This window comes from Jaculus jaculus, chromosome 13 (genome assembly GCF_020740685.1).
Source record: "Jaculus jaculus isolate mJacJac1 chromosome 13, mJacJac1.mat.Y.cur, whole genome shotgun sequence".
Taxonomy (NCBI): Eukaryota; Metazoa; Chordata; class Mammalia; order Rodentia; family Dipodidae; genus Jaculus; species Jaculus jaculus.
Genome location: NC_059114.1, coordinates 24840086 through 24865794, shown reverse-complemented (window position 1 = coordinate 24865794; position 25709 = coordinate 24840086). Strand labels below are relative to the sequence as shown.

The 25709-nt window shown below is 45.3% G+C and overlaps 1 protein-coding gene across 1 annotated transcript in view; it reads right to left on the bottom strand.

Annotated features, from left to right (window-relative positions):
• The window catches only part of Kdm2b (lysine demethylase 2B), a 131303-nt gene that overhangs the window by 31591 nt on the left and 74003 nt on the right, over positions 1-25709 (bottom strand). The window contains exon 12 of the mRNA XM_045132118.1: positions 5047-5133. Within this exon, the coding sequence (XP_044988053.1) occupies positions 5047-5133 (87 nt within the window). The remainder of the gene's footprint in view (positions 1-5046; positions 5134-25709) is intronic.

The window sequence follows — 25709 nt, the reverse complement described above, 5'->3', positions numbered from 1 at the left end:
ATTTTTATTTATTTGAAAAGAGAGAGAGAGAGGCAGATAGAGAGAATAGGTGTGCCAGGGCCTCTAGCCACTGCAAGAGAACTCCAGATGCATGCAACACCTTGTGCATTTGGCTTATTTGGGTCCTGGGGAATTTAACCTGGGTTCTTTGGCTTTGCAGGCAAATACCTTAACCACTAAACCATCTTTCCAGCCCCCCCCCCTTTTTTTTTTCAAGATAGGGTCTCACTCTGGCCCAGGCTGACTTGGAATTCACTATGTAGTCTCAGGTTGGCCTTGAACTCAAGGCGATCCTCCTACCTCTGCCTCCCTAGTGCTGGGATTAAAGGCGTGCGCCACCATGCCTGATTCCAAAACTATTTTTTTTTTTAACAAGTCCCCCCAGGGGAATCTCTGTGTCCCAGCCTGAGGACTGGCTCTGATTGGACCACACTAGCTTTCTTGGAAGCGCCAGAGCTCTAACTAATAAGCAGGACATAATAACAGGCAGCCAGTGCCACCAGCTGCCTCCCCCCACCCCCCATCAACTGCACATCGTCCACTTCATTACTCGTCTTTGGTGCACAGGAATTGAGAGGAGGGTGATCACCACACAGGAAGTACATGATGACAGGCTCCGTGTCACATGAGAGGGACCCCAGACTGATCAGGCCTCCCAGATCTAATCTACTTGCTCAACGGCAGAGGAAGGGGAAGAGAAACAAAGCAAAACCGCAGGTGACATGGGACATGTGCTGCTTCCTCCTGCGCCCTGTGACATCCCTGGAAGAAAGCTGACCCAGTAACTACTTATAGGGACTGTCCCAAAGTTCCCTGCCAGAACACTTAACCTATACAGGCCAGGCTCTCAGTTTCTGGGTTCTAGAAAAACTGGCGGTAATCAAATTTCAAAGGGTCCCTGGCTTGGCCACTAGAGATAATGGATTAAGAAGCAGTGTGCTTGAATAGACCCCCCTGCCAGAGGCAGCCATGCCTCAGTCTCCCCTTCTTCCTCAGTTGCCTCCATTGCCAATGGCAGACGTCTGGCTAGTGAACAAAAGCTCAGTTTACTAATGAGGCAAAGGTCAGAGGTTGGGCTTCAAGTAAATTCAGTTTCCTTGCCTTGCCTCTAAGGTCACAGACCGACCGTCCCTCATCTCCCCTCCCCAGCCCCCAACCTGCTACTTAGCCATAAAAGGAAGCAGTCAAGGTGTAGAGAGATCAAAACAAGTCCAATACCACTCATGGAAACAGCCAACTGGGGGAATGGCGACAGATGGTGACCAGCAGCATCCTGGATCTGAAGGCCACCACATCAGAAGTGACCTGGCATCACCTAATCTGTTCTCCTGGAAGCAAGGTGGCAGATCAAAGCATTTCTTACTAATCACCATTGAGTATTAATTACTTGTAGGGTAACTGGACCCAGAGCAGACCTCGCTCCTCACCTCACATCCTGCCGGCCTCAGTGAGCACCCTTGATCTTTCAACCCCACGGGCATTAAACCGGGAGGAGGCCTATTGCAAACCTGGGAACCCAGAGACCCAGGGTGGCCCAGGCAACCAGTCATTCAGCGATTCCTTCCTTTCCTGTTAACTTTTTAACCTACCAGCCAGGAAATGCTTACTTAAGTGTGGCGCTACCAGCCTCCCTTCCCCCTTCCCTCTGTCACAGATTACTGGGCTTTCACAAAAATTCATGACGGAAGCAAGCACATCTGGGGACAGACACCTTGATGCTCATAGGCTGTGTGGCCTTGTGATGCGTCGTATATTTCTCTGAGCCATTAGTCTCCTCAACTGCACCGGGGGCATAAAGAGATCCACCTCCTAGCTTTATTGTAAAGACAAAGAAATATCTAAAATTCCATAGGTAGAAAAAACTACTTTAAAAAAATTGTCCAGGTAAGGTAGCTCATGGTTGGGTAATCCCAACTCCTTGGAGCCTGATGGCTTGTCTCTAAATAAATAAAATACAAGCTGGGCGTGGTGGCGCACGCCTTTAATCCCAGCACCCGGGAGGCAGAGGTAGAGGATTGCTGTGAGTTCGAGGCCACCCTGAGACTCCATAGTGAATTCCAGGTCAGCCTGGGCTAGAGTGAGACTGTACCTCGAAAAACAAAAACAAAAAAATAAAAATAAAAACAAAATAAATAAATACAATACACACACATATTTATTTGAAGAGCTGGGGGAGCAGCTCAGTGGTACAGTACTTGCCTAGAATGAGCAGGCCACTGGATTCCACCCACAGTGCCAGCAAGAAAAATAAAATAAAAAGCTCATGTAAAAGTGCAATGCTGAGGGCTGGAGAGATGACTTAGTGGTTAAGGCAAATGCTTGTGAAGCCTAAGGACCCAGGTTCGATGCTCCAGGTTCCACGTAAGCCAGATACACATGGTGGCACATGCATCTGGAGTTCATTTGTAGTGGCTAGAAGCCCTGGTGTGCCCATTCTCACTCTCTCTAATAAATACATAAAAATAAAATCTTTAAAAATTAAAAAAAAAGTGTACTGGGCGTGGTAGCACACACCTTTAATCCCAGAACACAGGAGCTGAGGTAGGAGGATCTCCATGAGTTGAAGGCCACCCTGAGACTACATAGTAAATTCCAGGTCAGCCTACAGTGAGACCTTATTACCTCAAAAAACCAAAAAAACAGAAGCGCAAAGCTGAGAGCACAGCAGTTGCTTAGCATATGAGAGGCCCTGCATTCCATGCTGAGCACTGGAAAAAACAAAAGCCCTGTACACCAATATCCATAGCATTATTTTATTCACAGCAGCCCAAAAGGGTGGAAGCAGTCCATCAATGGATGAATAATAAACAGAATGTGTAAAATGAAAAAAGGAAAATATTTTTAAAAAAAATTTTAGCCAGGCCTGGTGGTGCACACCTTTAATCCCAGCACTCAGGAGGCAGAGGTAGGAGGATCACTGTGAGTTCAAGGCCAGCCTGAGGCTCCATAGTGAATTCCAGGTCAGACTGGGCTAGAGTGAGACCCTACCTCAAAAAACCAAAAAATAAATAAATAAAAAAGAAAAAGAAAAATGTGGCACATGTATTTGGAGTTTGTTTGCACAGGCTAGAGGCCCATTTTTTTCTCTCTCCCTCTCTCTTTCTGTGTCTGCTTGCAAATAAATAAATAAATAAAAGTATTTAAAAATGTCTTTTTAGCTGGGCGTGGTGGCGCACACCTTTAATCCCAGCACTCAGGAGGCAGAGGTAGGAGGATCACTGTGAGTTCCAGGCCACCCTGGTCTGGGTTCAAATCCCTAGTACCCATGTGTTGCAGTCAGCTTCATGTTGCTGGCAGAAAACACCCGACCAAGAGCAGCTTCTGGGAGGAAGGTTTACAGACTCGAGAGGAAGCTCTACGACACACTGGCAAGGAGAAGCTGGCTATAACAACCGCAAGCCTTCCTCCCAACAATACACTGCCTCCAGGAGGCTCCAATTCCCAAACTGCCACCAGCTGGGGACCTAACATTCAGAACACATAAGTTTATGGGGGACCCCTGAATCAAACCACCACACCATGTAAAGTCATATGCACAAAGTGGTGCATGCATCCGGGTTTTGTTTGCAATGGCAAGAAGCCCTAGTGCACCCATTATCTTTCTCCCTCTCCCTCCTCTGCTTGTAAATGAATAATAAATAAATAAAATAATAAAGCAGGCATGGTTGTGCATGCCTTTAATCCCAGGACTCGGTAGAGGTAAGAGGATCACTATGAGTTTGAGGCCAGGCTGGGAGTACAGAGTGAGCCCCAGGTCAGGTCAGCCAGGACTAGAGTGAGACCCTGCCTCAAAAAAGCCCCCCCTCCCAAATTTAGAGAATGCCACACATCTATGATTTCAACTATAAGAAAAGTACAGGACAGGCTGGGTGTGGTGGCTCACTTCTTTAATCCCAGAACACAGGAGGAAAGTTAAGAGGATTGCTGTGAGTTTGAGACCAGCCTGAGACTACGTAGTGAATTCCAGGCCAGCTTGGGTTAGAGTGAGACCCTACCTCAAGTGTGTGGATGGAGAAGTCACTATCAAAAAGGAGGGAAACTTGGGGCTGGAGAGATGGCTCAGAGGTTAAGACATTTGCCTAACAATTCAGGTTCGATTCCACAGGACCCATGTAAAGCCAGGTGCAAAAGGTGGCACATGTGTCTGGAGTTCACGTGCGGTGGCTGGAGGCCCCAGCAAACCCATTCTCTCCCTCTCTGCTTGCAAATAAATAAGTTAATAAAAAAATTTTTTTTTGGTATTTCCAAGGTAGGGTCTCACTGTAGCCCAGGCTGACCTGGAATTCACTATGTAGTCTCAAGCTGGTCTTAAAATCATGGTGATCCTCCTACCTCTGCCTCCCAAGTGCTGGGACTAAAGATATGTGCCACCATGCCAGGCATAAAAATATTTTTTTTAACCTTTTTTTTTTGTTTGTTTTCTTGCGGTAAGGTTTACTCTAGCCCAGGCTGACCTGGAACTCAATATTTAGTCTCAGGGTGGCCTCGAACTCACAGTGATCCTCCTACCTCTGCCTCCTGAGTGCTGGGATTAAAGGCATGTGCCACCATGCTCGGAAATTTTTTTAATAGATTTAATAATAATTAATAATAATAATTTTTTAAATAGAGAGAAAAAATGGGCATATCAGGGCCTCCTGCCACTGCATATAAACTTTGGATGCATGTGCCACTTTGCGCATCTGGCTTTATGTGAGTACTGGGGAATCGAACTCTAGCCATCAGGCTTTTGTGAACAAGGAGGGAGACACGCAGCCATGGTGGAAAAGGGAAGAAAGGAAGGTAAGAAGTAAAGGAGTGTGGCAAAGAGAATCCACCTGACAGAGAGGAAATAACACTCATAGTTAACAGGTGACCACCAGGGGGCACATCTCAACTTTTCCACAGCTTGTGAAGCAAAAATTCACAATGAACCTATCACCCAAATCATTCATGTTCGCTAGGGTTCCCTCTTCCAGAAGCCATGCTAAAAAGGAGGCTTTTCTGACACACATTCTGGAGGAGAGGAGGGAGGAAGCGGGAAGTGGGCTTCTGGCTGCATCTTACCTTTGGCGTCTTCTTAGGCCAGCTGACCACAGGGACTCCAGTAATAGCCAGATTGGGGTCGTCATCTGCGTGTTCCTTCAGCACGTTCTGTCACCAAACAAAGGAGCCATATTAGCCCAGGGTGAAAGGGGGTGGGTCTCTAAACAGGGCAAGAAGCTAAGATTTTGACCTATGTGAAAGAGTTCATAGTTACATTTGGTGTATGTGTCTGGAGTTTGCTTGCAGTGGCAGGGGCCCTGGCATACCCATACTCTTCCCCCTTTCAAATAAATAAATAATGTGTATGTGTGTGTGTGTGTGTGCTTGTTTTTTCTTTTTAATTAGGGGGCTAAAGAGATGGCTCAGTGGTTAAAGATGCTTGCTTGAAAAGTCTGATGGTCTGGGTTCAATTGCCCAGTACCCACGTAAAGACAGATGCACAAGGTGGCACATGGGTCTGGAGTTCATTTGCAGTGGCCGGAGGCCCTGGTGCATCCATCTCTCCTGCTTCTTTCTCTCTCCCTCTCAAGTAAATAAATAAAAATACAGGCGAGTGTGGTGGCACATGCCTTTAATCCCAGTACTTGGGAGGCAGAGGTGGGAGGCCAGCCTGAAACTACAAAGTGAGTTCCATGTCAGCTTGGGCTAGAGCAAGAACTTATCTTAAAAAAACAAAACAGGGCTGGGTGTGATGGCACATGCCTTTAATCTCAGCACTCAGGAGAGAGAGGTAGGAGGGTTGCAGTGAGTTCAAGGCCACCCTGAGACTGCACAGTGAATTCCATGTCAGCCTTAGCTAGAGTGAGACCATACTTTGACACACACACACATCAAAAAAAAAAAAAAAAAAAAGCAGGGCTGGAGAGATAGCTTAGCTGTTACGGTGCACATTTGCCCAGTTTCAGTTCTCCAGGACCCACATCAGCCAGATGCACAAGGCGGCGCATACATTTGGAGTTCGTTTGCACGTTTGCAATGGCTGGAGGCCCTATCATTCCCATTCTTTTCCTCTGCCTCTTTCTCTCTTAAAAAAAAAAAAAAAAAAAAAAAAAGGGCTGGAGAGATGGCTTAGTGGTTAAGCGCTTGCCTGTGAAGCCTAAGGACCCCGGTTCGAGGCTCGGTTCCCCAGGTCCCACGTTAGCCAGATGCACAAGGGGGCGCACGCATCTGGAGTTCGTTTGCAGAGGCTGGAAGCCCTGGCGCACCCATTCTCTCTCTCTCCCTCTATCTGTCTTTCTCTCTGTGTCTGTCGCTCTCAAATAAATAAATAAATAAAAATACTTAAAAAAAAATTAAAAAAAAAATGCCAGCCATGGTGGCGCACGCCTTTAATCCCAGCACTTGGGAAGCAGAGGTTAGAGTTTAGGGACACCCTGAGACTACATAATGAATTCCAGGTCAGCCTGGGCTGGAGCGAGAAACTACCTCACAAAGAAAAAAAAAAAAAAAAAAAAAGAATGAAAGAAAAGAGAAGCATACACACCCAACTTTCTATCTCTCCCTCTCCTGCTTGCAAATAATACGGTTTTAAAAAATATTTTTTTCAGGGCTGGAGAAATGGCTTAGTGGTTAAGCCCTTGCCTGTGAAGCCTAAAGACCCCGGTTCGAGGCTCGATTCCCCAGGACCCACGTTAGCCAGATGTACAAGGGGACGCACGCGTCTGGAGTTCGTTTGCAGTGGCTGGAGGCCCTGGCGCGCCCATTCTCTCTCTCTATCTGCCTCTCTCTCTGTGTCTGTCGCTCTCAAATAAAAAATTTTTTTTTTTTTTCAAATTTCACTCAGACAGTAATAACAGATATAGCAAAGTAACACAGGATTTTGAGGCTGTCAATTTTTCTCACATGCATGCGGCACAACTGTCCTTCAGTATCCATGGAGAACTGGTTCCCAAGCCTTCCACAAACACCAAAATCCACATGTGTTCTACTCTCTCACAAAAATGTACATGGTGTTTTCATATAATCCACATGTGGGTTTTTTTTTTTTTTTTTTTTGAGGTAGAGTCTCACTCTAACCCAGGCTGACCTGGAGTCACTATGTAGTCTCAGGGTGGCCTCGAACTTATGGCGATCCTGCTACCTCAGCCTCCCAAGTGCTGGGATTAAAGGCGTGCTCCACCACAACCCATACATTTTAAATCACATCTATATTACTTATAATACCTAATTCAATGTAAATGCTGCAATATTTAATAACAGTAAATAGTTGTTATGCTGTATTTTTATGATAATGATGTTTTGCTCTTATGTTGCTATTTTTTATTGTCCGCTCCCACTTGAGAACTATGGATTTGAAACTGATTGAGTCTACAGCTGCAGGAGCCTGAACCCATAGACACAGAGGGCGAATTGTACATGGAGAAGAACAAAGAGGACATGATGCAATGCGAGGCTGGTCTTCATACAGTGTATAAGAACGGCTAATAAAGGTGCCGTGGGAGCACCCCATCTCTCGGGAGAGAAGTATTTCATTACAACATGGTTACCGCTGCCAGCCCATGAGGATGACAAAAAGCAGAACAACTTCTAATTGGCTTTGGTTTTTTTTATTTTTATTTTTTTAATTTTATTTATTTATTTGACAGAGAAAGAGGGAGAGAGAGAGAATGGGCGCGCCAGGGTCTCCAGCCACTGCACACAAACTCCAGGCACGTGCGCCCCCTTGTGCATCTGGCTAATGTAGGTCCTGGGGAATAGAACCTGGGTCCTTTGGCTTTGCAGGCAAACGCCTTAACCACTAACCCATCCCTCCAGCCCAGCTTTGTTTTTTTTTTTTTTTAATTAATTGATTATTTAATTGCAGGGAGATGGCAATTGGTGATCCAGGGTCTTTGTCACTGCAAACAAACTCCAGACACATGTAACACTTTGTGCATCAGGCTTATGTGGGCACTTGGGAACTGAATCCCAGGCATCAGGCTTTACAAGCCCCTGTAACCACTGAGCCATCTGTGCAGCCCAGCTTTGGCTTTTCTATTTTGCTTGTTTTTTTGAGGCAGGGTCTCACTTTTGTCCAAACTAACCTAGAATTTACTCTGTAGTCCCAGGCTGACCTCCAACTCACAGTGATCCTTCTACCTCTGCCTCCCAAGTTCTGGGATTAAAAGCATGTGCCCCACCTGGGTGACTTTTGTATTTATTTATTTGAGATAGAGAGAAGGGGCAAGTCATGGCCTCTAGCCATTGCAAACAAACTCCAGAGCATGTGCCACCTTGTGCATCTGGTTTACGTGGGTACTGGGGAATCAAACCTGGGTCCATAGGTTTTGCAGGCCAGTGTCTTAACTGCTGAGCCATCTCTCCAGGCCTGACTTTTTTTTTTTTTTTTCTGTTTTTTTTCAAGTTAGGGTCTTGCTCTAGCCCAGGCTGACCTGGAATTCACTATGTAGTCTCAGGGTGGTCACGAACTTATAGTGATCCTCCTACTTCTGCCTCCCAGGTGCTGGGATTAAAAGCGTGTGCCACCATGCCTGCTTGGTTTTTAATTTTAATCCTTTTGCTTGTTTTTTGGTGCTGAAGAATTGAATCCAAAGCTTCACACATGCTAATAATATATACACTCTCAGGCTAGAGAGATGGCTTAGTGGTTAAGTTACATGCCTGTGAAGCCTAAGGACCCAGGTTTGCTTCTCTAGATCCCACATAAGCCAGATGCATACGGTGGCACATGCGTCTGGAGTTCATTTGGAGTGAGTAGAGACCCTGGAGCATCCATTCTCACTTTCTCTCTCTCTCTCTCTCTTTCACCCCTCTCTGATTCTAATACATAAATTAAAAATATATCTTTTAAAAATATTTTATTATTTATTTAACAGAGAAAGAGAGGGAGGGAAAGAGAGAGAGAAGGAGAATGGGTGCGCCAGGTCCTCCAGACATGAAGGCCCCCTGTGCATCTGGCTAACGTGGGTCCTGGGGAATTGAACCTGGGTCCTTTAGCTTTGCAGGCAAATGTCTTAACCGCTAAGCCATCCCTGCAGCCCTAAAAATATATCTTATTAAAAAAATAAGCACACTCTCTACCACTGAGTGACATCCTTTACCTAATTTTTTTTTAATATTTTATTTTTATTTATAAGGAGAGAGAGAGAATTGGCATGCCAGGGCCTCCAGCCACTGCAAATGAACTCCAGACACATGTGCCACTATGTGCATCTGGCTTACGTGGGTTCTGGGTAATCGAACCTGGGTCCTTAGGTTTCACAGGTAATCATCTTAACTGCTAAGCCATCTCTCCAGCCCTTATTACTGTTTTTGAATATACTCTAAACAGCATAACCCTCATTACTTGCCTCCCAAGAAGCCAGTCTCACGTTCCCTTTTCATCTTGGCCTTGCACTCAGGGTAAAGTTAGACAGGCCAAGTGAGGGGTAGAAAAGGAAACCTCAGAGGGACAGGCATAACACTTGTTGAAAGGCTTTATAAGAAGTACTGAGTACTTACCCTGTGCCAAGCACTATAATGAAATGTTTCAGATCTGCTCCCTCATTCAACCCTTTTGAGAGAGTGAAAGACGCAAATGGCTCAAGGTAACAGGGAATGGTGAGGCTTGGGGACCACCCAGGCCTCCTTAAAGAAAGATACATGCTACCCAATCAATTGACTCACTTCCTCTGGCAAGGAAAGTCCCACCAGATCTCTGGTTTTCAATTCTTTTTTTTTTTTTGGTTTTTCGAGGTAGGGTCTTACTCTAGCCCAGACTGACCAGGAATACACTATATAGTCTCAGGGTGGCCTCGAACTCACAGTGATCCTCTTACCTCTGCCTCCCAGGTGCTGGGACTAAAGACGTGCACCACCACGCCCGGCTGTTGTGGATTTTGAGGTAGGGTATTTTGGCCAGACTCATCTGGAATTCACTTTGTACTCCCAGGCTGGCCCGGATCTTACAGGGTTCCTCCTACCTTAGCCTCCTAAGCACTGGGGTTCAAGACAAGTGCCACCATGTTTGTTGCTTAAATTTATTTATTTATTTATTTATTTAAGAGCAAGAGAGAGAGATGGGAGTGCCACTGTAAACAGACTCTAGACATATGTACCACTTTGTACATCTGGCTTTAAGTGGGCACTGGGAATTGAACCCAAGACAGGGAATTGAACTTGGCTACAAAGGTTTTATAAGTAAGTGTCTTTAAAAGCAGTCATTTCCCCAGCCTCCATTTTCTGTTTTTTCAGATGAACTCAGACACAGAGTTTGCTTTGAAATCTCTGCATTTTCATGCTTTTAAAATAATTTTATTTGCCAGGCATAGTGGCACACACCTTTAATCCCAGCAATCAGGAAGGATCACTATGAGTTTGAAGGCAGTCTGGGGTTACAGACTGAGTTTCAGCTCAACCTGAGCTCGAGTGAGACCCTACCTCAAAAAAAAAAAAAAAAATTTATTTGAGAGAGACAGAATCAGAGATACAAAGAAAAAGTGAGTGAGCATTCCAGGGCCTCTTGCCACTCACTGTAAATGAACTCCAAACACATGCACCGCATTGTACATCTGGCTTTATTATTATTTTTATTTTTACATCTGGCTTTATATGGGTACTGGGGACTTGAACCCAGGCAAGCAGGCTTTGCAAGTAAGTACCTTCATTTAAAAAAATTTATATAGCTGGGCGTGGTGACGCACGCCTTTAATCCCAGCACTCGGGAGGCAGGGGTAGGAGGACGCATAAGTTCAAGGCCACCCTGAGACTACGTAGTTAATTCCAGGTCAGCCTGTACCAGAGTGAGACCCTACCTTGAAAAAACAAAAATAAATAAATAAATTATATATATATATATATATATATATATATATATATATATATATATATTTAATCCCAGTGCTTAGGGGCTCAGGGAGGAGGATTGCTGAGTTCAAGGCCACCCTTGAGACTACATAGTGAATTCCAGGTCAACCTGAGCTACAGTGAGACCCCACCTCTAAAAACAAAACAAATAAACAACAACAAAAAAAAAAAAAAAACCAAAACAAAATTTAATTATTTATTTGAGATACACTGAGAAAGAGGTAAATATATACAGAGAATGGACACATGAGGGATTCAAGGCACTGCAAACCAATGCCAGACACATGTGCCACCTTGTGCATCTGGCTTTACACGCGTACTGGGGAAACTGAACTTTGGTCCTTAGGCTTTACAGGCGAGCGCCTTAACCATTGAATGCCATCCCTCCAGCCCACCAGCCTACCTACCTACCTTCCTTCCTTCCCTTTCCCTCTCTCTCTTTCCCTCCCTCCCTTCAGCTCTCCCTCCCTCCCTTCCTTCCTTTCTTTCCTTCTTTCTTTCTTTTCCCCTGTTTTTTGAGCTAGCTTGGGATGACCTGGTATTCACTATGTGGTCTCAGGGTGGCCTGGAACTTGTGGTGATCCTCCTACCTCTGCCTCCCAAATGCTGGGATTAAAGGCATGCATCACCATGGCCGCTGTTTGTTTGTTTCTTTTCCTTTTGGTTTTTTGAGGTAGGGTCTCCCTCTAGCCCAGGCTGGCTTACTTGGAATTCATTATGTAGTCTCAGGCTGGCCTCAAACTCACAGCAATCCTCCTACCTTGGCTTCCCTAATGCATGGATTAAAAGCATGTGTCACCATACCAAGCTATTCATGACTTTTTAAAATTTTTTTGTTTATTTGAGAGAGACAAAGAGAAAAGCACACACACACACACACACACACACACACACACACACACACAGAGAGAGAGAGAGAGAGAGAGAGAGAGAGAGAGAGAGAGAGAGAGAGAGAATATGGACATGCCAAGTCCTTCTGCCACTACAAACTCCAGGTGGGGTGATATGGGTACTGGGGAATCAAACGTAGACCATCAGATTGTGCAGGCAAATGTCTTTAACCCCACCCCTAAGCCATCTATGTCTCCAATCCACCTCTGCATCAACCTCCCACCCCCCAGGTAAGGTTTTACTCTAGTCCAGCCTGACCTGGAATTCCCTTTGTAGTCTCAGGGTGCCCTCAAACTCACAGCGATCCTTCTACCTCTGCCTCCCAAGTGCTGGGATTACAGGCATGCACCACCATGTTGGACCTTTGGTTTTTTAAATGTTTCAACTAACTAAAACTTCAAAACAAACAAAAAATGAACAAATAGATGGGCATGGCGGCTCACACCTTTAATCTCAGCACTTGGGAGGCTGAGATAGAAGAACTATTGTGAGTAAAGGCCACCCTGGGCTACAGAGTGAGTTCTAGGTCAGTTTAAGCTGGAGTGAGATCCTGCCTCAAGAAAAAGGGGACTGGAGAAATGGCTTAGTGGTTAAGGTGCTTGCCTGCAAAGCCAAAGGACCCAGGTTCAATTCCCCAGGACCCACGTAGGCCAGATGCACAAGGGGGCGGCACATGCATCTGGGGGAGGCACATGCATCTGGAGTTCGTTTGCAGTGGCTGGAGGACATGGCATGCCCACTCTTTCTCTCTCCCTATCTATTTTTCTCTCTTAAATAAATAAAGAAAAATAAAAAAAATAGTCCAGGTGTGGTGGCACATGCCTTTAATCACAGCACTTGGGAGGGAGAGGTAGGAGGATAACCATGAGTTCAAGGCTACCCTGAGACTACATAGTAAATTCCAGGTCAGCCTGAGCTAGGGTGACACCCAACCTCAAGAAAACAACAAAAATGCCAAAAATACTCATTGGAGAAAAGACAGCCTCTTCAGCAAATGGTGCTGGGAAAACTGGATGAAAATAGACTCTTATCTCTCTCCATGCACAAGAATTAAGTCCAAATGGATCAAAGACCTAAAACTTTGAAACTGCTAGAGGAAAAAGTAGGGGAAACCCTTCAACATATTGGCAATGACTTTCTGAATATAGCCCCAATTGATCAGGAAATAAAACCACAGATCAACTACTGGGACCTCACAAAGCTTTTGTATAGCAAAGGACACTGAATAGAGCAAACAGGCAACCGGCAGAATGAGAGAAAATCTTTGCCAGCTATACATCTGATAGAGGATTAATATCTAGGATATACAAAGAACTACAAAAAATTAAGTAATAAGAAATCAAACAACCCAATTAAGAAATGGGCTTTGGGGCTGGAGAGATGGCTTAGAGGTTAAATGCTTGCCTATGAAGCCTAAGGACCCCACTTCGAGGCTCGATTCTCCAGGACCCACGTTAGCTAGATGCACAAGGGGGCGCATGCATCTGGAGTTCGTGTGCAGTGGCTAGAGGCCCAGGCACACCCATTTTCTCTCTCTCTCTCTCTCTCAAATAAATAAATAAAAATAAACAAAAAAAATGTTTTAAAAAGGGCTATGGAACTAAATAAGAGTTCTCAAAAGAATACAGATGGCATATAAACATCTAAAAAAATGTTCTACATCCTTAGTCATCAGGGAAATGCAGATTAAAACTATGTTGAGATTCCATCTCATTCCTGTCAGTTTGGCTACCATCATGAAAACAACTGACCATAAATGCTGTCGAGGATGCAGAAAAAGAGGAACTCTTCTACATTCTTGGTGGGAATGCAATCTGGTCCAGCCATTGTGGAAATCACTGTGGGGGTTCCTGAGACAGCTAAAAATAGATCTGTCATATGACCCAGCTATAACACTCCTAGGCATATATCCTAAGGACTGTCTCACTACCTTAGAGATACTTGCTCAACCATGTTTATTGCCACTCTACTCACAATAGCTGGGAAATGAAACCAGCCTAGATGTCCCTCAACTGATGAGTGGACAATGAAGATATGGCACATTTACACAATGGAGTTCTACTCAGTGGTAAAGGAAGATGAAGTCATGAAATTTGCAGGAAAATAGATGGATTTGGCAAGTATTATATTTAGTGAAGTAACCCAGGCCCAGAAAGCCAAACATCACATGTTCTCTCTCATATGTGGATCCTAGCTACAATGATTGGACTTCTATGTGAGTAGGAATAAAACTCAGTAGCAGAGGCCAGTAAGCTAGAAAGGGGATATGAAGGGGATGGAAAGGGAGGGAGGAGGGTACTTAATAGGATGGTATTGTATATATGTAAGTAGAAGAGCAGATTAATAGGGATGAAAGGTCCTAAGTGAGGTTGGGGAAGAGATTGAGTAAAGGTAAGGTGGAGGGAGGGCTAATCAAAATCTAAGAGGATATAAATAAATCACATGGAAACCTACTTTTTTGGACAATGGAACACATAGGAGCCATAGATTGTTACTAGAAAATTTTCAGTGCCAGGGATGGGATACCTTCCAGTGAGTTGATGGCCAGGGAGGTCCCTGATGCCCCCAAAACATTATAGGCCATTGCCCACCAGGATTAGATGGTAAGACCCTACTGCTGAAGACTCCACATACTTGGGCTGCAAGGCCACTGAGAACTCCTGATAGAGCTGAGCTGAAAACCTCCTCCACGTAGACCAGCTGACAGAAAGCTGGAAAAAGCCACACTGCGTGCAGTTCAATGGGAGAGAGAGAAATCACCAGTAAAGATACTCAACAGTGGACATTGCAAGCCTTATATTTGGCCAGCTAGGCCAAATGAGCAGATAAAGGGACAGAGAGAGTGAGGGCGAGAGAAAATGAGCATACCAGGGCCTCTAGCCACTACAACCATACAGCAGAAACATGTGCTATCAAGTGCATCTGGCTTACATGGGTAATGGGGAAAGAACCTGGGTCCTTAGGCTTTGCAGGCAAATGCCTTCACTGCTAAGCCATCTCGCCAGCCCTTTTCACTCTCTCCTTCTCCTTCCTTCCTTCCTTCCTTTCTTTCCTGAGGTATGGTCTCACTCTAGCCCAGGAACTCACTCTGAAGTCCGGGCTGGCCATGGACTCATGGCAATCTTCCTGTCTCAGTCTCTGGAGTTCTGGGAGTAAAGGCATATGCCACATGCTCAGCCTTTTACTTTTTTATGTATTTTTAAATTTTATTTTTATTTATTTATTAGAGAGAGAGACAGAGAGAATGGGCACGGGGCATGCCAGGGCCTCTAGCCACTGCAAACAAACTCCAGATGCATGCACCACATGTGCATCTGGCTTACATGGGACCTGGAGCATCAAACCTCGGTCTTAGGCTTCTCAGGCAAGTGCCTTAACCAGTAAGCCAACCCTCCAGTCCTGTTTCTTTACTTTTGAGAGAGGGATTCATCAAGAGCTTGAGTCTCACTATGTAGCTGAGAATGACCTTCAATTTCTGATATGCCTACTTCTACCTCCAAAGTTCCGAATTACAAGTATGTGTCACTATGCCTGTTTATACATTTTTTAAAAAAAATTATTTATTTGCACGTGTGTATGTGTGCATGCAAGCATAAGTACCAGCCCAGCGCCTCTTGCTGCTGAATATGAACACCAGGGACTTGAGTCTCATTCTGTGTCCAGCTTATGTGGGCGGTTTGGGAACTGAACCAGGACTGGCAGGGTTTGCATCCAAGTGCCATTAACAGCTCAGCTATCTTTCCAGCACATATAAATTATTATTATTATTGTCTCTATTTTAATTTTTTTTTGTTTTTTCAAGGTACAGTTTCACGCTAGCTCAGGCTGACCTAAAATTCACTATGTTGTCTCAGGGTGGTCTCAAACTCACAGTGATCCTCCTACCTCTGCCTCCCAAGTGCTGGGATTAAAGGCGTGCACCACCATGCCCAGCTTCTATTTTAATTTTTTTGTTTGTTTGTTTTTTTGTTTTTTGAGATAGGGTCTCATTCTGGCCCAGGCTGACCTGGAATTCACTATGTAGTCTCTGGGTGGCCTTGAACTCACGGCGATCCTCCTACCTCTGCTGGGATTAAAGGCATGCGCCACCATGCCCGGCTTCCTATTTTAATTTTTTAAAAGATTTTATTTTTATTTATTTATTTGAGATAGATAGGGGAAAAGGGGGAGAGAATGGGAGTGCCATTCAGCAGCTGCAAATGAACTCCAGACTTGCGCACCACCTTGTGCATCTGGCCAACGTGGGTCCCGGGGAATTGAACCTGGGTTCTTTGGCTTTGCAGGCAAGCGCCTTAATCGCTAAGCCATCTCTCCAGCCCTCTATTTTAATTTTTATTTTTTATTTTTCAAGGTAAGGTCTCACTCTGGCTCAGGCTGACCTGGAATTCACTATGTAATCTCAGGGTGTCCTTGAACTCTCGGCAATCCTCCTACCTCTGCCTCCCGAGCACTGGGAATAAAAGTGTGCACCACCACACCCAGCTTATTTTAATTTTTTTTAAAGGATACTGTGATGTGCAACACCTTATTTTAGTGGGACACTAAGTTGTAATTATGATGACTCAATGATCTTACTAAATTTTGTGTCTATTTGTGTGCATATGCGTGTGTATGTAAATGGGCACATACATGTCACATATGCATCACTTTGTATCTGGCTTTATATGCGTGCTGGGGATTTGAACCTGGGCTGACACAGCTTTATTGTTGTATTCTCACTCTAGTCCAGGCTGACTTAAAATCCACTGTGTTGTCTCCGACTGGCCTCAAACTCACAGTGAACTGACCTACCTCACCTACCTTGGCCTCCTCAGTGCTGGGATTAAAGGTATGTGCTACCATGCCCGTCCAGTTTTTTGTTTTTTTTTTTTTGTACAACAATATATTTTAGGGCTGTGGAGATTTCTCAGTGGTTAAAAGTACTTGCTTACAAAACCTGGTGGCCTGGGTTCAAAGTTCTAGTACCCACATACAGACACATGCACAAAGTGGGGTGTTTATAAAGAATTCCATATCTCTCTCATAAATAATTATTTTATTTATTTACTTGAGAGAGAGGCAGAGAGAGAGAGAGAGAATGGGGACGCTATGGCCTCTAGCCACTACAAACTCCAGATGCATGTGCCACCTTGTGCAGCTGGCTTACGTGGGCGCTGGGGAATCGAACCTGAATTTCTGGGTTTTGTAGGCAAGCACCTTAACCATGAAGCCACTTCTTCAGCCTGACAAATACATATTTAAATTCTATAGTTTAACGTTTTCCCCAGGTGCCGAGTCCTGGACCTCAACTACTACAGGAAACCAAACTCCCCTCTTTGCTGTGGGCTTCTGTGTCCACCAGGGGGCGCTCTCCTTCCAAGAAGTATTTTCATTTGTAAAGGGGCAAAGCAGGGAGGCATATCCTAGCTGGAGTTTTTTATTTTTCATTTTTGGTTTTTCGAGGTAGGGTCTTGCTCTAGTCCAGCTTGACCTGGAATTCACTATTCAGTCTCAGGGTGGTCTTGAACCCACTGCAATCCTCCTAGCTGCCTCCTGAGTGCTGCAATTAAAGGTATGTGCCACCATGCCCGGCTTCCTTCTTCTTCTTCTTCTTTTTTTTTTTTTTGTTCTAGCCCACGCTGACCTGGAACTCATTCTGTAGTCCCAGGCCAGCCTCGGACTCACAGAGATGCTCCTATGTCTGTCTCCTGAGTGCTGGGATTAAAGGCATGAGCCACCATACCCAGCTTTTGGTGGGAGATTTTTGTCTCAGAGAAATAAACAGTGCTTGAAAAAGTCATGTCACTGGCTTCCTTAGGCTCATCCTGAATTTATATCTTCCACAGGACTCTGAGAAGCCCAGAGAAGGCTACATGCCCATGTCAGCTCAGCCCCCACAAGCCTGTGGACCCAGACAGCTCCAGCACATGCTTTATACAGAAGGATGAAGCCGCCAGGTCCTTGGAAACTGCCCCATGTGCGACCTGCCATGAGAATCACAGACGACGGTTGGCTGGGCCCTGGCCTCCCTTCATGCCAACTTCTCCCTAAGAACTTAATTAGTCAACAGTGGATTTGGGCACCACTGCTTCCCATGGTGGGGTGTTAATGATTAGACACTCCATCTATGCAGTGACTAAAAATACCACCATTGTGACAGCAAGGGAGAGAGGCGACATGAGGAAAGCGGCTCCGACTGTGAGGTGGATAAAAGGGAGAGTAGCAAGGCCGCAACTGGGGCCCCGAATGACCCGGAAAGTCTCAGGGGAACCCTCGTGTTACAGGCAAGGACTCCGGCCAAGCATCCGCGCACCTGGTCTCTATGCCAGCTCAACCATCTGTGCCTGTAAAAACCCATCTGTTGTGGACTGCATTGTGACATTCGTCCCTCAAAAGATAGGTCCAGGTCCTAACCCTCATCTCCAGTCCCCGTGAATGGGGACTTCCAACTATACTTGGAAAGGGTGTCTTTGCAAATATAAGGCAGGCTCTCAATCCAATGGCTACCTCTATTTACCAGGTGGGGTTTTTCCGAGATGTTTGCCACTGAGCCTCCTGTTGCTCCTTCGTTCTCCGGAGGTTGTACAGGCAGGGGGCACAGAGTGTACACAGCTTGTTCTGTGGTCACACTGGGAGCCTTCATGCTGCCACTCACTTCCTGCCTGTGACTTCTCTGAACCGGGGGTGGGGGGGTGGGGGGGCGATGGCTTTTAAAAAGCCAACAAGAGGGCTGGAGAGATGGCTTAGCGGTTAAACGCTTGCCTGTGAAGCCTCAGGACCCCGGTTCAAGGCTCGATTCCCCAGGACCCACGTTAGCCAGATGCACAAGGGGGCGCATGCATCTGGAGTTTGTTTGCAGTGGCTGGAGGCCCTGGCGCGCCCATCCTCCCCCCGCCCCTCTCCCTCTTTGTCTGTTGCTCTCAAATAAATAAAACTAACAAAAAAAAATTAAAAAAAAAATAAAAAGCCAACAAGAGGCTGGAAGTGGGGCTCAGTGATCATGCACTCATGACGCCTGATGTCCTGTGTTCAACTCCCTGCACTACAAGAGTGGGGAGGGTCTGGGTGTTTTCTCTCTCTCTGTTTTGCTATTTAGTAAGACTAGAGAGGGGCAGCTGTAAAGCAGGTGGGGGCCTGTCTCGGTGGACACAAGCATGAGGACCTGACTTCATACCCTTAGCATCCACATAAATAGAGGCAGGAGGCTGGGGAGCCTGTGAAGTCTAACGACACGGAATTAGTTCCTCAGTGCCCCTATAAAGCCAGATGCACAAAATGGTGCATCTGCCTGGAGTTCAGTTACAGTGGCTAAACACCCTGACATGCCAATATTCATTTATTTATTCTCTCTCACTCTGCTTGCAAATAATAAATAAATAAAAATAAACTCAGGGCAGGCACGGAGGCCACGTGTAATCCCAGAGTGCAGGAGGAAGAGACAAGCTGGCAAGTCAGGTCAGCCGAATGGGTGAGCTCTGGGTCCAAGTGAGAAACCCTGTCTCAAATAAGGGGGAGAGCCATCAAGGAGGACCTGTGTCAACCTCTCGCCTCCACACATACGCATGCGTGTACACACACACACACACACACCTAAAAGAAACAGAGCAGGAGGACTCAGGGTAGGGACGTGAAGCCGCCCTGAGAGGACAACGGCACAGCTCTCCTTTATGTGTTTCCTAAGCTCTTGCATCTGACCTGAAACTGGCTTGCGTTCATCCCGAGGTGTCTGAAACAGTGATTGCAATATCAGCACCGGTTTACCGAGACTTTACACATGTTGACCATGATGGATGGCTGGTCCCTAGACCCATTTTACTACATTCCCCAAGACCAGTCGGCTGGATAATAGACAGCACAGGGCAGCCAACCCAACTCCAGATTTTCTGTCCTTAAAAGACAAATAGCCGGGTGTGGTGGCGCACTTGTCTTTAATCCCTGAACTCCAGAGGCAGAGGTGAGTTTGAGGCAGGCCTGAGACTACATTGGGAACGTAGTGCATTCCAGGTCAGTCTGGGCTAGAGCGAGACATTTACCTCAAAAAAACAAACAAACAAAATAAAACAAAGACAAATAGCATCTGTTTGGACAATATACTCTAAAATTAGGATTTTTCTTTCCTATTGGGTCTGTTTTCATGCCATAAGAACACAGTTGATCTTACTTCGTTGTCAGGAAGAAGCACTTGGCCAGGCACGGTGCCTCACATCTGTCATTTCAGCACTCCGGAAACTGAAGCAGGAGTATTAGTTACTGTGAGTTTGATGCCAGTCTAGGCTACGTAGTGAGACCTTCTATCCAAAAATCAAATCCAAACAAAACAAGGCACTTCAAAACAAGAAAACTTCAACTCTGCTGTCTTTTGGCCCTGTCATTCCTAGTAGCCCTGTAATTCTGTGCAGCCCCACACCATCCCACGTGGCCTCCTAATTGAGGAAGGCAAGCGTCTACTGCGAGCTGACACAGTCACCTCCATGCAGTCCCGGTGGTCTAACCAATCGGACAGAAGCCCGTTTTAACCTTGCCACTTGCCCAGTTGTTCCTAGTCATTTAGAATTGATTTGCGAGGACTGGAGGAATGGCTTAGAGTTAAGGCATTTGCCAGCAAAGCCAAAGGACCCCCAGTACCCATGTAAAGCCAGATGCACAAGGTGGCGCGTGTGTCTGGAGTTCGTTTGCAGACTATGATGTGCCCATTCTCTCTCTCTCTCTCTCTCTCTCTCTGTTGCAAATAAATAAATAAAATATTTAAGGGCTGGAGAGATGGCTTAGCAGTTAAGCGCTTGCCTGTGAATCCTAAGGACCCCGGTTCGAGGCTCGGTTCCCCAGGTCCCATGTTAGCCAGATGTACAAGGGGGTGCACGCGTCTGGAGTTCGTTTGCAGAGGCTGGAAGCCCTGGCGTGCCCATTCTCTCTGTCTCCCTCTGTCTGTCTTTCTCTCTGTGTCTGTCGCTCTCAAATAAATAAATAAAAAATTAAAAAAAAATAAAATATTTAAAACAAATAGAACTGATTTGAGGACTAGACTTCTCAAACAGGCTAATAGGCTCACGTCTACCATTCACTCCATCAAGAGCCACAGCACTCCCTGAGTTCTACTTAAAAGCAGAAATGATTTCAGAAGGACAGCGTGCAAAGTAGCCTTCCACAACTGTTACCAACTCACATGTACCATGCATGTGACTCTGTGGGGTCTGCAAATTCAATCAAGTTGAGATGAAGCTTGGTAGATGAAGCTGAGCCTGAGTCCAATGACTTGTGTCACTGACATCACACAGAGACAGCCACTGATAACTTTAGCCATGAGTAGAGGTAGAGGTGACACAGATATAAGCCAAGGGACTCCAAGGACTGCTAGCGGCCACCAGTACAGGAACGCCAGGAAGGTCCTCTCTTAAAGCCTTCGGAGGGAGCGTGGCTCTGTGGATATCAGGATTTTGGACTTGTGGTCTCAAGCCCAAGGAGAGGATTAACTTCTGATCTTTAAGCCACCTAATTTATGGTACAGTACTTTGTGGTCTAAGTCCAAGGAAATGAATGCAGACCATAACTCTTACCCTAAAGGAGGGATCAAGGTGAGGAAGAGCCAGGGAAGAGTCCGGCCCGGCCAAAGCCAATCTGACACACTTCCCCCAGCTGTTCCCTGAGAATGGCTACTGGGCACATTTTGTTCATAACCTCAGTGTTCCTCGAAATAATCCTATGACACAATTCTCTTGTCCTTGTGTTATTTTTTTAAAAAATATTTTATTTATTTGGCGAGGGGGAGGCAGACAGAGACAGAGAGAGAGCGAGGGAGGGAGAAAATGGGCGCACCAGGACCTACTAGCCACTGCAAATGAACTCCTGATGCATGCACCATCTTATACATCTGGCTTATATGGGCTCTGAGGAATAGAACCTGAGTCCGCCGCAACCTCTAGGCCATCTCTTTAGCCCATTGTCATTTATTTGGACTGGGGTACCTAATCGCTTTCAAATGTTCAAGGGATCACAAAATCTGATCCCCAGAAGGACAAAGCACACCTTGTCCAATGTCCTTGGTCACAAGTACACAGGAAGGTGGAATGATGTGCCCGGGGCCACACCGCAAGGAACTAGGAGCAGAAACCACACTTGAACTCAAGGAGCTCCTGTGTCTGGTCTTCCTCCTCTTCCTGGTTTTTACAGGCCAATTTCCTGTGCCTCAGTCAGAACAAGTGTCATTAGAGAAGCACATCTCTCAGGGCAGCCAGTGTCAGTTTCCTGGAGGAGAAAGTGGCTTTCCTAGACTCTTACAAAGGGCATTCTCCTTTCTTCTCGTAAACAAAACCAAATTAAACAGCGATTTCAGGTATAATCTACTCTTTTTTGTTTGTTTGTTTTTGTTTTGAGGTAGGGTTTCACTCTAGCTCAGGCTGACCTAGAATTCACTCTGTGGTCTCAGGAAGGTCTCAAATTCACAGTGTTGCCTACTACCCGTAACCACACTCCTCCACACTCAGGTCAATCCTGGGCTCAAAATCATCACTGACTGGGTTTCCAGAGACAGTACCTCTGCTTCTTGAGTTCTGGCATTAAAGGTGTGTGCCACTATGCCTGGCTATAAATTTTTTGTGTGTGTTTTTTTTTTTTTAAATCATTAAAATATTTTTTGTTTATTTATGTGCTGGGCTTTGCTGGGTTTTTAGTTTTTTTTGTTTTTCTCTAAATATTTTATTTTTATTTATTTGACAGAGAAACAGAGAGAGAGAGAGAGAGAGAGAATGGGCACACCAGGCCCACCAGCCACTGCAAATGAACTCCAGATGTATGCGCCCCCTTGTGCATCTGGCTAATGTGGGTCCTGGGGAATCAAACCTAGGTCCTTTGGCTTTGCAGGCAAACACCTTAACCGCTAAGCTATCCCTCCAGCCTTTGCTGTATTTTTTAAAAATTAATTGATTTATTTATTATACAGAGGGGAAGAGAGGCAGATATATAGACAGAACAGGTATGCCAGGGTCTCTAGCCACTGCAAACAAATTCCAGATGCATGCGCCATCTTGTGCATCTGGTTTATGTGGGTACTTCTGAGGAACTGAACCAGGGTCCTTAGGCTTTGCAGGCAAGCATCTTAACCATTAAGCCATCTCTTCAGCTCCAATAACCTGTTTTAAATTACAGTAAGATGTTATACATTACCTGAAATCTCTACAAATATAACTAGGTCTTCCTTCCTTCCACATTTAATTGTTAATGATTTGATGAAATAATTGGAAATGGGGCATTTTATATGACATGTATGGCTTTAAAATATAAAAATCAGCAAAAATAAAATAAATAGGAGGTTTATATGGGTTTGTAAGGCATCGCTGTGGAAAAATATTGCTGGATTAAAAAAATTATTTTTATTTTGATTTATTTGAGAAAGAAAGAAAGAGGGAGGGAGGGAGGGAGGGAGAGAGAGAGAGAGAGAGAGAGGAGCACCAGGGCCTCCAGCCACTGCAGACTCCAGATGCGCGCACCACTTTGTGCATTGGGCTTATGTGAATCCGTGAATCCCAGGGAATTAGGCCTGGGTCCTTTGGTTTTTCAGGCAAGTGCCTTAACCCCTACACCATCTCCCCCAGCCCAAATATTGTAGTAATTTTAACAATACTGTTATTACCTTTAATATCATTTATTCAATAAAACATTAAAATTTAAAAAAAAATAAGCCAGGCACAGTGGTGCACCCTTTAAAGCCTTTAATCCCAGCACTCAGAGGCAGAGGTGGGAGGATCACTGTGAGTTCGAGGCCACCCTGAGATGATAATGAATTCCAAGTCAGCCTGAGCTACAGTGAGACCCTACCTTGAAAACAACACCACCCCCCCCAAAAAAAAAGAAGAGCAGAGCAAGCAAGCAGCTGGGAAGAAGATACTGACCACTACCCATGACTACACCCCACTACCCATAACTACACCCCAGTACCTGTGACAACACTCTCCACTATCGGTGACAACATCCTCCCCACACAGCTGGGAAAAAGGTGCTGCCTACTACCCGTAACCACACTCCCCCAAACTCAGGTAAATCCTGGGCTCAAAATCATCACTGACGGGCTTCCAGAGACAGTAGGGGTCGACGGCCTGACCAGAGAACCAGGAAGGAGTTCTGGAACCCCTGTTCCAGAAGACACTAACCCCAATACCCTACACAGACACATGGCCACGCACAGATATTAGCAGACCTTCTGGTTTGGGGGGCTCTCCTATAGCTCGTTTATAAGTCTTCATCTTGAAAGAGGAGGCTTAGACAAGGTTCCAAAATAAAATATCTCCAAGACAGCCAAGTTCCAAAAGTGTGCTTGAGCTGGGTGCGCTGGTGCATGTCTTTAATTCCAGTACTCACCGGATGAGGATCATTATGAGTTTGAGGCCAGCCTGTGCTACAAAGTGAGTTCCAGGTTGGACTGGGCTATATTGAGAACCTTTTGCAGAAAAAGCAAAAAAATAGACAAACAAACAAAACCAAAACAGGGCTGGAGAGATTGCTTAGTCATTAAGGCACCTGCCTGTGAAGCCTAAAGACCTAGGGTTTGATTCTCTGGAACTTATGTAAGCCAGATGCACAAGGGTGCACATGCATCTAGAGTTCATCTGCATGGGCTAGAGACCCCGGAATACCCATTCTCTCTATATATGCCTCTTCAACCCTCTCTATAATAAATAAACCAGGCGTAATGGTGTGTACCTTCAATCCTAGCACTCAGGATGATGAAGTAAGAAGATGGCTGTGAGTTCAAGGCCAGGCCACCCTGAGACTACATAGTGAATTCCAGGTCAGCCTGGGCAAGAGGGAGACCCTATCTTGAAACAACCCCCCCGAAAAAAATAAATAATAAATAAAGAAAAAAAATATATATTTAAAAGCCCAGCACTTAGAAGGCAGAGGTAGGAGGAACGCCTGCTCAAAGTTCGAGGCCACCTTGAGACTACATAGTGAATTCCAGGTCAGCCTGGGCTACAGCAAGACACTACCTTGGAGGGGGGAGGGGAGAGGCAGAGGCAGGAGTCTTGCCATGAGTTTGAGGCCACCCTGAAACTACATAGTAAGTTCCAGGTTAGCCTGAGCTAGAGTAAGACTCTACCTCAAAAAACCAAAACAAGCCAGGTATAGTGGCACACGTCTTTAATCCCAGCACTTGGAAGGTAGAAAGGCAGAGGTAGGAGGATTGCCAGAAGTCAGAGGCCAGCCTAGGACTACAGAGAAGTTTCAGGTCAGCCTGAGCTACAGACCCTACTTTGAAGAACCAAACAAACATTAAAATAAGGGGCTGGGGGAGATTGCTCAGTGGTTAAATGCACTGCTTACAACACATGCCATCCAGTGTTCAAATCCCTAGCACTCACGTGTGAAGCCAGATGCACAAGGTGGCCCATGCATCTGCAGTGCATTCACAGTGTCAATGAAAGGGGGCTGGAGAGATGACTCAGTGGTTAAAGGTGCTTGCTTGCCAAGCCAGATGGCCTAGGTTCAATTCCCCAACATCCACATAAAGCCAGATAAAGTGGTGCATGTGTCTGCAGTTTATTTGAAGTGGCAGGAGGCCCTATTTAATAAATAAATGATAAATTATCAAATAGATAAATAAATGAATAAATCTAAAACAAACAAACAAATATAAAATGATATAAAACAGGATAGAAAAAGAGATAAATGGCCACAGCATATGAACATAATGGCACATACCTATACCCCCAACACTGGGGAAGTAGAGGTAGATGGATCAGAAATTCAAAGTCATGTCCTACTACACATTAAGTTTGAGGACAGCCTTCAGATACATGACACCCTGTCTTCAAAAAATACCATGCCTTATATCCGAAGAAATCATTTCATTTCCTTAGAAGTATGTGCTCAACCATGTTTATTGCTGCTCAATTTATAATAGCTGGGAAATGGAACCAGCCTAGATGTCCCTCAACTGATGAGTGGATAATGAAGATGTGGCACATTTATACAATGGAGTTCTACTCAGTGGTAAAGAAAAATGAAGTTACAAAATTTGCAGAAAAATGGATGGATCT